We start from the raw sequence: 13,118 nt of genomic DNA on the forward strand, positions 1-13,118 counted from the left end.
GGCCAGAGAGAGTCACTAATCATACAGCCTCTTCCAAAGCTGCATACATGACACTGATGTTGTCAGGTTAGGACACAGCTTTGGAGACGAAGGGACCAGGTGAGGAAGCGGCTGGCAGCCAGCATCCCCAGACTCTGTCGAAGGCAATCAGTGGATCAAGTTTAAAGACAGCAAGACCGCACAATAAGCCAACCTTTCTAAACAGGGGCGTTGCTCAGTCACACGGGCCCCATGCCAGCACTAGTCTGCACTCCCGAGCCTGCCCCCAGCCCCTCTGGGGGTTCTAGCATCACTCATCTTACAGGAAAAGAAAGCAGAGGTGCCGCGAGCAAGTGTTTGCCTAAGAGCTCCCGGCCAGTAAGCAGCGGAGGTGGGGTCCAGACCAGGGCGGCCCTGCCGAAAACCCAGGCTTGCGGTCCCCAGCTGTGAAGAAAGCAGGTGGGCCTGGATGAGACCCGTTCCGGGAAGACCTCCCGGAGGCACGGGGTATCTGATGGGGACAGAAACGACTGGCAGGGCCAAGGCTTTTCAGGGGCCACAGGCTGAGGGCTCTGAGACCTGGCTGCTCACTGCCATCATCCAGGAGCTTTAAACATTTTGGATTCTGGGCCCCACCCCCAAGGTCTCTGATTTGGAAGCCTGGGCTAGGCCCAGGGACCTGCAGGTATTACTGCCCTTAGAGACCCCTGGCCCACCCAGGCCCCTCATTTAAAAAGCAGAACTGCACCCAGCCAGTGTGGCTCAGTGGTTGAGCAAAGACCCTGCACCAAGAGGTCGCCAGCTTGATTCCCAGTCAGGGCACATGCCCAGGTTGTGGGCCAACTCCCCAGTGCAGGGCATGCGGGAGGCGGCCAATTGATGTTCTCTCTCATCCATGTTTCTGTCTCTCTCCCTCTCCCTTCTTCTTTCTCTAAAATCAATAAAGAAAAAAAAATTTTTTTAAAGCAGATCTGGGTCCAGGGAGGAAAAATGCCAGTTACCTGGGTCATTTTAGTTATGTGACTTGAGTTCTCCTCTAACTGTAACCCATTGAACTCTGATGCAGACCTGGGGGGGCTGCCAGGCCTCCTCTCCAGCAGCAGAACAGGGAGAGGACAGAGCAAGAGCGAGCACACTAAATGTGCCCTGTGTCTCCGTCATCTCAGGTCTGTCCTGTGGAGCAGACATTATCACCCCATCTCACAGGTGAGAAAACCGAGCTCAGAAAGGCTGAGTCATTTGGTCAAGGACACAGAGCTGGTTAAATGGCAGTGCTAGGATGTGAATCCAGGTGGTCCCTTCTTTGGTTCATGCTTAAATACACCAGGGACTTCTCAGCATTGGTCCAGTGTAGGGTCTATTACAGCCAGTAGCACAGCCTTCTGCCCCGATCACCCCGCTGGCCAAGCTTCACCCCACAGCTTATTTCCAATGCATCTTTCTTCTAGTTTTCAGTTGACTTTCCATTGGCTTCAGCCCTGTGACCTCGGGCTTATTCTCTGGCTCTTTCAGGGTTGCTCTGTGCTTCGTGTTTGTGCCCTTTGGCTGTACAGCAGAGTGACCAGTCCTTGGGAACAGGGGCCACAGGGCCTTAGCACATGCCGGGCCCTAGTAGACAGTATGGCTACCACAGGTGAGTGACGGAGGGCTTAAAGCACGTCTGTGGGCCCTGGAAGCTCTAAGTTACATCTCTCCGCAATGCAGGGCCCAAACTCCCAAGCTGATGACTATCCCTGTGGCAGCAACAGGTCTGAGGATCCGAGGAACAGAAAGAAGCTGGTCCGGCCACAGAAGCCCAGAGGCCAGAAAGATGGGCTCAGGTCGGTCAACCAGGCCTTGAAGGGCAAGGCCAGGTGTCTAGATTTTGTCGTAGGAAGTAAGAAGTCACGGGAAATTGGACACAGGGGTGTTGCACTCCTGTGGCCGTTCCCAGGTTGTGCTGTCTCCTGCGCCACTGGACTGACAGCCCCTAGCGACAGAAGCCCCACAGGCAAACGCCAGAGCCTGGCTGAGTGACATGCAGAGGGTTTAATTTATGTGTGTTTGTTTTTGTTAATTATTGTTTGCCGCTTTGCACCAGTCAGTGAAAGAATAAAGGGCAACTCAGAGTGAAGTTAGGATTAAACTTTTCCATTTCTGCTTCTGCCCAGTGAACACATCATTCATCCACATCACGCTACCTCGGTGAGAGCAGGACTGAGCACTGGAGCACTCACTACCTTTGTATAATAAAAAACTCTGGCGGACTGAACTGAACGCAAACTAGGATGGGGGAAGCTTAAATTACATATGCAAACTACTCAAAATATTTTAGTGCCAATTTAAACACAAAGAATTTACACTTGATTGCCTACCATTTGTTTAACAATATCCATAATTTGGGAAGCTTCCCACCCATACCCACAAAAAATCAGTTTAAATTAATAATACCGAAATACATTTGAACGCCTAAATTAAATTATCCCAGTGCTCAGTTTATGGGGGACACACACACACGTCAAAACCAGTCCTAGGTTTCAGTTGACTTTTTTTTCTCAACCTTCACTAGTTGTGAGAAATGGAGTAATTTAGTTAGTATCAGTGAGTCTCAATCACCTCCTTTATAAAATGGGAGTAACACACTTGCTTATCAGGGCAGGGTGAGTGTCAGTATTTGAGATAATGTGTGGTAAATGTGGATTGTGATATGTAAAAATATGTACTAGGCATCACTGACAATGAGTGATGGACTTACAGTTTTTACATAACTGTTTGCATTTGGAAGTTTCTTTCTTGATCATCCGAATTCAACTCTTAATTGGCAGAGTTTTAGTTGTTGCTTTGTTCTTGTTTTTTATTAAATTTATGGGGGTGACAATGGTAGTTGACTTTTAATCTTATGCAGCTCTTATACGTGAATCTCCTTTTGATTTCAGCCTTTTTACCTCATTAACGTTAATTGTTCACCTTTATGGAGTTTCCCAGACCAAAAGGCACTCAAGTCCTGACGGGTTTGGCTCAGAGGGTCAGCCCTCAGACCCAAGGGTCGGGGTTCGATTCCCAGTCAAGGGCGTGTACCTGGGCTGCAGGTTCAATCAATCCCCGGCCTTGATCGAGGTCGTATGGGGGGCAACCAATCGATGTGTCTCTCTCACATTGATGTTTCTTTTTCTTTCTCTCTCGCTCTCTCCCCCCACCCCCTTCCACTTTGTCTAAAAATAAATGGAAAAATATTCTTAGGTGAAGATTAACCAAAAAAAAGGAAAAGCACTTGACCAGGTGCTGTCAATAGAGACAGATTCACAGCCCTGACTGGTGGCACCAACTCCATTTTTGCAAAGACAATACACACAACATCAACCTGTAAAAACACTAGGCCTTCATGTATCAAGTGTCTTAGAATATCCATTCCTTCACCCTGGCAACTCGATCCCTGGCACTCACCAACAGAAATCGTGTGAAGGCGCAGCGTGTGTGAGGACGCCCGCAGGCCCCTGGCCTCGGAAAGCCAGAAACGACTGCTGTGCACAGCGAGGGGGAGGCGAGGGGAGCCTGGGCCTGTGACCAGCACCGTGTGGTGCGGGGAAATGTGTCCAGGTAGGGTGTTTCATCACATTTAAGACACCTGTCAGACATGCCACTGTTTCATGGACCACAAAGGAAGGAAAAATACCCACGACTGGTGATCTAATATGAGGAATCTAAGTAAAGCTGGGACCCCAAAGGGCTATCGCCCCACGAAAGGGGAATGACAAACAGCCACCCAGCAACAACCATGTCTCATCCTTGGCTCGTGTGCAGGGTGGAAACGAAATCGCCCAAGGTGAACAAATCTGTACCGCCCTGGACAGGCGGCTCAGTTGGTTGAAGCATCGTCCTGTGCACCAAAGGGTCTTGGGTTCGATTCCCAATGAGGGCACATACTTACCCAGGTTTGGGGTTCGATCTGCTGGTGAGGAGTGTACAAGAGGCAACCAATCGATGTTTTCCTCTCTCTCTCTTTTTTATGTTTTATTAGTATTATTACTGATTATTTACAGAGGAAGGAAAAAAATTGAAACATTGATGTGAAAGAAAAACATTGATCCCCTGCTTCCTACACACCCCCGACAGGGGATCGAGTCCAAAACCCAGGCACGTGCCCTGACCAGGAATCAAAGCGGGACCTCAGTCCAAGGGACGACGCTCAATCCACTGAACCACACCAGCCGGGCTCGATGTTTCTCACACAGTTGGAGCCTGAATTTGCACTAAGATGTAGCCTGAAAACACCTCAAGAAAGGGCTATCGGCCCTGGCCGGCTTGGCTCAGTGGTTGGAGCATCGGCCTGCGGACCAGAGAGTCCCGGGTTCAGTTCCCGCTGGGTCCTAGCAGCTAGGGGCACGTACCCAAAAAAAAGAAAGTGCAATAACTGAATGCAATTTAAATTTAATTTCAAGTTCTCTCCAGTTGGCAGCACCCCCAGGGGACGGCCAGAGCAAGCAGGAACCTCTCCGGAAGAGCTGGATTTTGACAGAGGCTGGCAGTGCCTGTGGACACCAGGTGGGCAGCGCCAGACCCAAACATGGGAAAGGGGTAAGCGAATCTCAGAATTAATGTTAAGCAAAAAAGCGAATGATATGTGGGCAATGACATGTCTCTGCAGAGGCGACCAACTGGAAGAAACTACATTAAAATGTTAACAGTGGTTTCATGTAGGTGGTAAGACCAAATAGAGCTTCTACTTTTCTTTGAATGAGTCTGCATTTAACAGATTTTCCTCGAGTGAGTGTATTTAGTGACCAGATAAGAAAGGGGAAATAAAACAGGGTGACATAAGTAGGGACAGCAACAACTGTAAGTGAGGTGGTCAAGGAGGGCATCTTGGAGGAGGTGCCACCTGACCTGAGAAGGGGCCAGCATGGGAGAAGCTGTAGGAACTCTTCACTGCTGCCTCCCATGGCAGGACAGGGCCTGGGTCACAGGGCAGATGACTTACACATGCTTGTTAAATGACACATGAGTTAAGAAAAAGTTGTTAAGACTTAAGGGGTCCCAACTAGAGTCTGGTTCTTCCGTGGGGCCACTGTCACGGCAGGCACTGAGCTGGGGAACAGGGCCAGGACACCAGCTAAACCGAGGGCTCAGCGGAACGTGTGCGGCCGCGCGTTCAGCAGAAAGCCAGGTCCTGGCGAGGGGCCCCTTTCCACCTGTTTTCCCCACTGATGAAATGAGGGTAGTGCCTTTGTCACCAAACCCCTCAGAAATGAGGGTAGTGCCTTTGTCACCAAACCCCTCAGAGCCAGTGCAGAATCCAGTGCTTTGAAGTGCTGAGCCCGTGCAGCGGGGGGAGCTGGCGTGCTCCAGGAAGTCCTCGTGGGAGCCTAGCAACCCCGCCCCGCGAACCCGGGCCCTGCTGCCTTTAAACAAACTGCTGTCTCCGGGAGCTGACCTGACTCCACTGTGCAGCTCGGGGAAAAGATGCCACACGGCTCCAACCTTCCTGCCCGCCTGCGCTTTCCCGGTACATTTACTCCACGAGTCTGGGCTAGAATCTGCAGGTATAGAGCTGAGAGGAGGCCCTGCCCTTGCGAGTCACCGTGTGCCCGCGACAGCCAGAGGAGCCAAGTCCCTGTGGGAGGACGGGCTTCCTGAAAGGGATGCCTAATCTACTGCCCAGACAGTAGCAACAGCCGCCAACAGCGGGATGATTGTGCGTATTCTGGGTTTTCACACATTGTTTCACTTTACTCCCACAGTTCCGAGGTTATCTCCACCCCACAGATGGGGCCGGAGGCTCCGTTACTTGCCAAGGTCACAGAGCTTGGAGACAGCAGCGCCCACACCTGCACCTTGGCCTGGGGGACGTGGCGTCCGTGAGCACCCCTCCACACTGCGGGGTGGCAGTGGGGAGGCAGAGGATGGGAAGGAGGCTATGGCAGGAAGAGGTGAGGGCTTGCCGCATTCAGGGACTGGGGCCAAGGGGCGATGGTGGGGGCTCAGGCTGACACGACAGGCCTCATGAAGAAGCTCATGGAAACAAACTGGCAACTAGGTCGCAAAAGGAAGATGCCCCTGGGCTTTCTGTACAGGTCATCCCACCGCCCAAGCCACCTACTTGGAGGACATTCAACCAGGCAATCTGTCTCCTGGGGACAAGGGACTGTGACTGAATCCTGACTCCTGCCCAGCTTCCAGCTGCTCAGGGGAGCTGGTCTGCCTGTCTGGAAGCACACTCAGGTGTCACCAAGGACCACCTGTAACCCAGTGCTGTTACCCTGGCCCGTGCTTGGAGGGCACTCGGAAAAGGGCTCCCTCTGCAAAGCCAGGCTTTCCCAGAGAAGGGGCCCCTCCGGGGACAAGCTGTCCCCTAGCTCAGAGCAGGAAGAGTTGTGCTGGGCCTGCCCGCTGCTGCCACTGAGCAGATGCTGAGGGTGCCCCAGCATCCCCACCACCCTGGTTATTAGTCCAGCACTAACAGAGGCACTGCTGAGAAGGGACTTTGCAAATGGGAATTCGGTTACTAATAGGCTGACCTTAAAATAGTTTATCCTGGATTAGCTGGCTGGGCCCCACGTAATCCCATGAGCCCTTAAAACAGACAAGGCAGAGAGAGATGCAGACGGGCTGAAAGCATAAGGACCCACCCACTGCTGGTGGCTCGAAGAGGCCCGGACACGTGGGCGCTGAGGCTGGCCCTCAGCTGGCAGCAAGGAAACAGGAAGCTCAGACCAACAGCTCCACGGACCTGGATTCTGCCCAGAAACGAAACGGGCGCGGAAGCAGACTCACCACCGGAGCCTCCGGGAGATGCAGCCCCGTGACACCTTGATTCCGGCCGTGAGGCTCAAGCAGACAAACAGCGGAGCCCGGGCTCTCTGACGTACACCAACTGCAAGATAATAAGTGGGCATTGTTTTGTGGCAATTTGTTACAGCAGTAATTGGAAACTATTAACTAATTCATGAGCTATCTGCAGACAGATCGCCCTGGCCGAGGAGTGGACGACACAGGGCCTGGGACGCTGGCAGCGAGAGGACTGAGCCCGGCTGTTGGCGCCACACGGCTCACAGGGAGGAGGGAGGGAACCACGGATCTGGACGTGGGGCAGGAGCATCACCGTCATGGGTAGGGTCAAATTAATTCACACGTTCCCTCCAGCAGCATTTCTCAAGCACCTCCTATGATAAGCACTGGTTAGGTATCTACAACTCAGATCTCACGGGGGAGAAAGACGGTCAAACAGACCCAACCCAGGGAAATGAGTCACATGATAGAAGAAAGCCCTGATGCTGTGGGAGGTCAGAGAAGGGTCACGGTCCACCAGATGTGAAGCAGGTTTCCCAGGGCCTGAGGCTGTCCTGGGTCTTGGCGACACAGGAGGGGGAGGGGGAGGGGCTGGGTGGAGGTGGGCCACTTCTGGACAGAGCACAGCAGAGCCATGAGCGTGAAAACCATACCTGGATCTTCGGGGGAAGGTTAGCAGGTCGACAGGAAAGGGACTTAGGCAACAGGTGGGCAAGGGCCAGCTTAGGAGGGCCCCCAGGTCAGAAAGGGGCGCTGGCACCGAGGATGTTAAGCAGTGGGGACACATGTTAGGAGCTCAAGCACCCTGACTCTGGGACAGGCAGACTTGTGCGGGTGCCTGGAACACCCACCCCCACAACCTCTGTATATAAATCAACGAACTGACACTGGTTTGTGTACCAGCCTCAAGGGTGGCTGTGTCATCAGCACCTGCAACATACAAACAGTCCATGTGAGCTTTAAAAGTAAAGAGAAAGACAAAGGCAGCCCTGGCCAGTATGGTTCAGCGGTTAGAGCGTCGGCCCGCGGACCAGAGAGACCCAGGTTCGGTTCCCACTAGGGGCACGTGCCTCGGTTGCGGTTTGTCCCCGGCTCTGGTTGGGGTCGTGCAGGTGGCAGCCACTCGATGTGTCTCTCTCACATCAATGTTTCTCTTTCTCTCTCTTCCTCCCTCTCTCCTTCTCACTCTATCTGAAGATAAATGCAAAAAATGTCCTCGGGTGAGGACAGGAAAAAAAAAAAAAGACAAAGGCAGGTCCCTTAAGAGACTGACCACACCAGGGAAAAGAACAAAGGAACTGGGTCCAGCCTGTGGGCACAGGAAAGCCAGCTGAGGGGATGGCAGACAGCAGCCCTTTCTACCTAGGGCAGGCTCTGACCTCCCTCAGCAGTGGGACAGCAGGGACACATCACATTGTGAAGGGACACTTGGGACACCCCCATTCCAGGACGAGGAGAACCAGGCATTGGTCTTAAATGAGCTCAAGATGAGAAAACACACTCCAAACACCACGAAGCTGGCAGCAGAGGCCCTAAGGTCGTCTGGCTACAGAAAGGAGACTGGGGAGGATTCCGGACTGTTCCTGCACGGCCGAGGACCTGGCTCTGCAGCGGCCCTTCCTGCAGAGCCGCTGGCAGAGCCTCCCCCCCCCCCCCCCCCCCCCGGTTTCACTTTGCCCAGTGTGCTCATATTAATAACTCCTGTTTCTTTAAATAAGAAGTGCTCTCTGTGTATTGATTCATCTAATCCTCAAAACAATCCTACGTGCTTTTATTTGCCCTTTTCATAGTTGCATTGGTACAGAGATTTTGAATTAAAAATTTGTTTTTGCTGACAAATCCCTATTTGAAAGGAAATATTTTTTTAAATCCATATGCAAAAAAGACTAGAGCATCTCTGGATGGGAGGAAGGGGTAGAGGGAGAAAGACTAGAGCCCCACTTGGCCAACATTATAGAGCCCCACAATAACTCCCAAGAGGTTCTTCGGAAACGGGGGCCCCCGAGGACAGTTCTGAGATCTGAATGCCGGCAAGCATTACTCAGCTGGGAGTCCTCCCCCAGGACTCCCCACCTGCCCCAGCTAAGACGGAAGCAGGAGAAGCTGGGAGATCATGAGGGCTGGGACTGCCCTACACCGTGCTTCCTGAACATCCTGCTGGTGCTGGCCAGTGGAGAGCCAGGTCTGGACCAGGCCACACTTCCCTCTCCGGAAGCTGTTCCTTGTTACCCCATGGAGACCCCAACACCAGAGCTTTCCTCTGACAGCCTTCGCCCTCAGAGCCCACTACTGAGTGTTGGTATTCCATACCCACTGCACAGGATGGGTGGGGGCTGAAAGGCAGAAAGGAGGAACAACCAGGCTCCCCTGAGCAGGGGAAGAGTGGAGAAGAGAGTGGGGAGCCCTCCAGGGTCTGCCCCGCTGGCCAGAGAAAGGAGTGCTCACAGACCCGCAGCAGCACTGTTGGCCCTTGGAGGCCACTCAGGCCCCTAACTTAACAGCTCAGAACACGGAGGCCAACAGAAGGGGGTGACTTTGCTCAGGTTTCTCAGCTGGTTGAGTCGCAAGACCTGCACTAGAACCCAATTTCCTGATCTCGGTCAAGTGCCCTTTTCCCAATCTGGTTCTGTGAGACTCAGACTGGGGCAGGGCCAAATAGGTCAAAATGAGGATCAGGGGCATAAAGTCGAGATCCCTGAGTCTGAGTCCCAACCTGGGGCAGGAAGCACCTGCTCTTTGGTTCCAGTGTCCTCACCTGCTCCCCAGACCTTGCCTAGGGAGCCCACAGGGTCTCTCACCCTCACTGAACACCCACTTTCCACGTCTGGAGTGAAAGGGGCAGGTTTCTATGGCTACGCCTAGGCGCTCTGCCTCAGCCTGAAAACTGCCTGCTGCCCCACCAAAGGAAGTCCAGCCCTGGAAGCCATTTGTTGCAGGCAAAGCCCCCACCTTACCCTGTGCACAGACTCCACACACGGGCCTCCCAATGGGCCCAGGGCCAAATCCACCGCCTCTCGCGCGCGCACGCACACGCGCGCCCCGCCCCGTGCATTCATGGCTACCCGCACCCGCTCCCTCGCCCACAAACTCCCACCCTCCTCGGGCCCACGCCGTCCCCCCTCGGCGCTCCCCGCGCTGGAGCCACATCCCGGCCAAGGATAGGGCACCCGAGGCAGGTCGCGCCCCCACCGACTTCCTGCCCGCCCGGGCCCCGCCCGGGCCCCGCCCCCGCCCGGGAGCCGCCTCCGGCCCCGCCCCCGGCCCCGCCCCCGGGGCCGCCGGGAGGATGTGAGCTCAGTCCGCCTCCCTGCTCCCGGCACCGCCAGGAAGCGTCCGCTCGAGGTCGAGGCCCACTCGCTCCAACGGGCCGGCGGGGACTCAGAGCGCGCCAGGCCCGGAGCCGCCCGCCCGGCCCTGCGGCGCCACGGGCAGCAACTGCTTTAAAGTAGGTATGGAGTGAAGGCGGGGCGGCGGCGCCGAGGCAGCGCCCCGCTCGCAACGCCGCGCCGTCCGGGCCGCGGGGTCGCTGGGTCAGCGGGGGTGCGCGCCACGCCCCACCGCGCTTCCGGCGGGCAGGTGACCGCGCGCGCACGTGCTCCCGCTGCCCGGCGCCGGCGCGCAGCCTGGGCCCCGCCTGGGCCCCGCCGCCGCAGCGCTGCCCACCGAGAGGCTGAAGGCCGTGGCCCAGCAGAGCTGCGCAGCAGGCCCGGTAGGCAAGCGGCGGCTTCGCCATGAACCCCAGGGGCCTCTTCCAGGACTTCAACCCCAGCAAGTTCCTCATCTACGCCTGCCTGCTGCTCTTCTCGGTGCTGCTGCCCCTCCGCCTGGACGGTGTCATCCAGTGGAGCTACTGGGCCGTCTTCGCCCCTATATGGCTGTGGAAGCTCCTTGTCATCGCAGGCGCCTCGGTGGGTGCGGGCGTTTGGGCCCGAAACCCTCGCTACCGCACCGAAGGGGAGACCTGCGTGGAGTTCAAAGCCATGTTGATCGCCGTGGGCATCCACCTGCTGCTGCTCATGTTCGAAGTCCTGGTCTGCGATAGGGTGGAGAGGGGGACCCACTTCTGGCTGCTGGTCTTCATGCCACTGTTCTTCGTGTCCCCCGTGTCCGTGGCTGCCTGCGTGTGGGGCTTTCGACATGACAGGTCCCTGGAGCTGGAGATCCTGTGCTCTGTCAACATCCTGCAGTTCATCTTCATCGCCCTGAGGCTGGACAGGATTATCCACTGGCCTTGGCTGGTGGTGTTCGTGCCCCTCTGGATCCTCATGTCATTCCTCTGCCTGGTTGTTCTCTATTACATCGTCTGGTCCCTCCTGTTCCTTCGGTCCCTGGATGTGGTTGCCGAGCAGCGAAGAACACACGTGACCATGGCCATCAGTTGGATAACGATTGTGGTGCCCCTGCTCACTTTTGAGGTTCTGCTCGTTCACAGATTGGATGGCCACAATACATTCTCTTACATCTCCATATTTGTCCCCCTTTGGCTTTCATTAATAACTTTAATGGCCACTACATTTAGGAGAAAAGGGGGCAACCATTGGTGGTTTGGTATTCGCAGAGATTTCTGTCAGTTTCTGCTTGAAATTTTCCCATTTTTAAGAGAATATGGGAACATTTCATATGATCTACATCATGAAGACAGTGAAGATGCTGAAGAAACATCAGTTCCAGATGCTCCTAAAATTGCTCCGATTTTTGGGAAGAAGACCAGGGTAGTTATAACACAGAGCCCTGGAAAATATGTTCCCCCACCTCCCAAGTTAAATATTGATATGCCAGATTAAACTCATCTTTGGAAGTGTCAATAAGTAGAAACTATACACACACACCCAAAATCCACCTTACTTTACCTCTTTTTCATCTATCCCAGCCCTAGAACTGAAAACAAGCTCCAAACGCCTCATCTCATGCCTTGATTGAGATTGACGCCTCTCAGTGATTCATCGGGGAGCCCATGGACATCAGGGTTATTTGAATACGTGGAAGTGTGTGTGGTGTGTGACGCATGAGAAACCAGCTTTCCAGGTTGCTGCTTAAAGAGCCAGCTGGGAGCAGCAAGTTGAATTGTTTTAGTAGGTCTTCAAATGGAATAATTATACAGCTAGGTTTTGTTTTTTTTTTTTAAGTGGTACTACACTTATCAAAAGTATTGTTATAAAAAGTATTTTTATATACTGCTAGCCTAAAATTGTATTTCAGATTCTGCCTGTTGTGACATAATTGAAAGCAAATGTAAAGAATTCGCTCTCTTATTACTAGTTTGTAAGCCTCCTAGTTGTTATTTTTAGTGTTCCTACTGTTAAAATAGTTTTTCTTTGGGCTTTACTGATACTAGTCTTTGATTGCCTAATAAGTGAATTTTTGTAATGCGGTGAATCCATGCGTATATGGTATTTATATGAATATTTTAGCAATGTAATATGTTGAATTCTAATTCTAAGCAGTACAGTGTGTTATGTTAAGGTATTTTTAAGTTTATATGTGAAGATACATGTCTATTGCAGATGTTCCTAAAGATTGCTTCAACCATTAATATGTGCCCAGTGTAGGATCTGTCAAAGGACTAGGCCTGAATATAGGGGTTAAAAAACCCCAAGGGTCTTAATACTCAGGTGTTAGATGACTCAGTCTGCACAGTTTTAGGTTCTCTCTTAGAACAAGGAGGAGCCACCATCCTTTGGGAACAGGTGACATCCTCCCGTGTGATACCATACCATAAAGTGACCCTTAATTAGCACTTTGAATTCTCCCACACAGGTAGTAACGTCTGTTCAGAAACAAGTAAGCGCCAAGTGGTTTGACCATTTCTAAGAATATTACAGTATTAGTTAGCCATAATATAAAGTATTGTTTGTCATTGGAAAGCGCGAGACAGTGGCCTGAACCAGAAATGTCCAACAGGGTCAAGTATTATTTTAAGTTCCAAATTTTTTATGTCGGCAACAGGAAAATAATAGTTCAATTTTGTTGTTGTTGGGTTTTTTGTTTTTTAAATAAGTATAATGTTTCTGTAGGTACTGGTGATACACCAGGGAATCAGAAGGCAAAAGTCAGATCCTGGGAGAGTTATGTTCTGACAGAACAAATAAATACTTTAAGAAGAAGGTTAAAACAAAAAGGAGTTCTGATATTATTACTCGGGAGAAGACTGGAGGGAATTCATTTTTATTAGCGACTTAGTAAAAAGTCATCTAAATTGGGCTCCATATGAATTATGTAAATAAGTTACATGGGGAGGGGCATGGCATGCTGGCAACATAAGCCAGCCCTGGGACCTGGCTGCCTGAAAGTCTGAGGGTGCTGCAGCTCAGTGTCGCCGCTGGGCTGAGCCGAGGTCTCATGTGCACATACACTGTCCGTGTACACCAGCTGTC

At 52.7% G+C, this 13,118-nt stretch overlaps 1 protein-coding gene across 1 annotated transcript; it reads left to right on the forward strand.

Moving 5' to 3' along the window:
• Positions 1-10,392: 10,392 nt before the first annotated feature.
• Positions 10,393-12,215, forward strand: TMEM185B (transmembrane protein 185B). Its single transcript, XM_036254892.1, has one exon. It carries the CDS (start codon positions 10,476-10,478, stop codon positions 11,526-11,528), a length of 1,053 nt encoding a protein of 350 aa, XP_036110785.1. The 5' UTR covers positions 10,393-10,475; the 3' UTR covers positions 11,529-12,215.
• The last annotated feature ends 903 nt before the right edge of the window (positions 12,216-13,118 follow it).

The sequence above is a fragment of the Molossus molossus genome, unplaced genomic scaffold (genome assembly GCF_014108415.1).
Source record: "Molossus molossus isolate mMolMol1 unplaced genomic scaffold, mMolMol1.p scaffold_m16_p_11, whole genome shotgun sequence".
Lineage (NCBI taxonomy): Eukaryota > Metazoa > Chordata > Mammalia > Chiroptera > Molossidae > Molossus > Molossus molossus.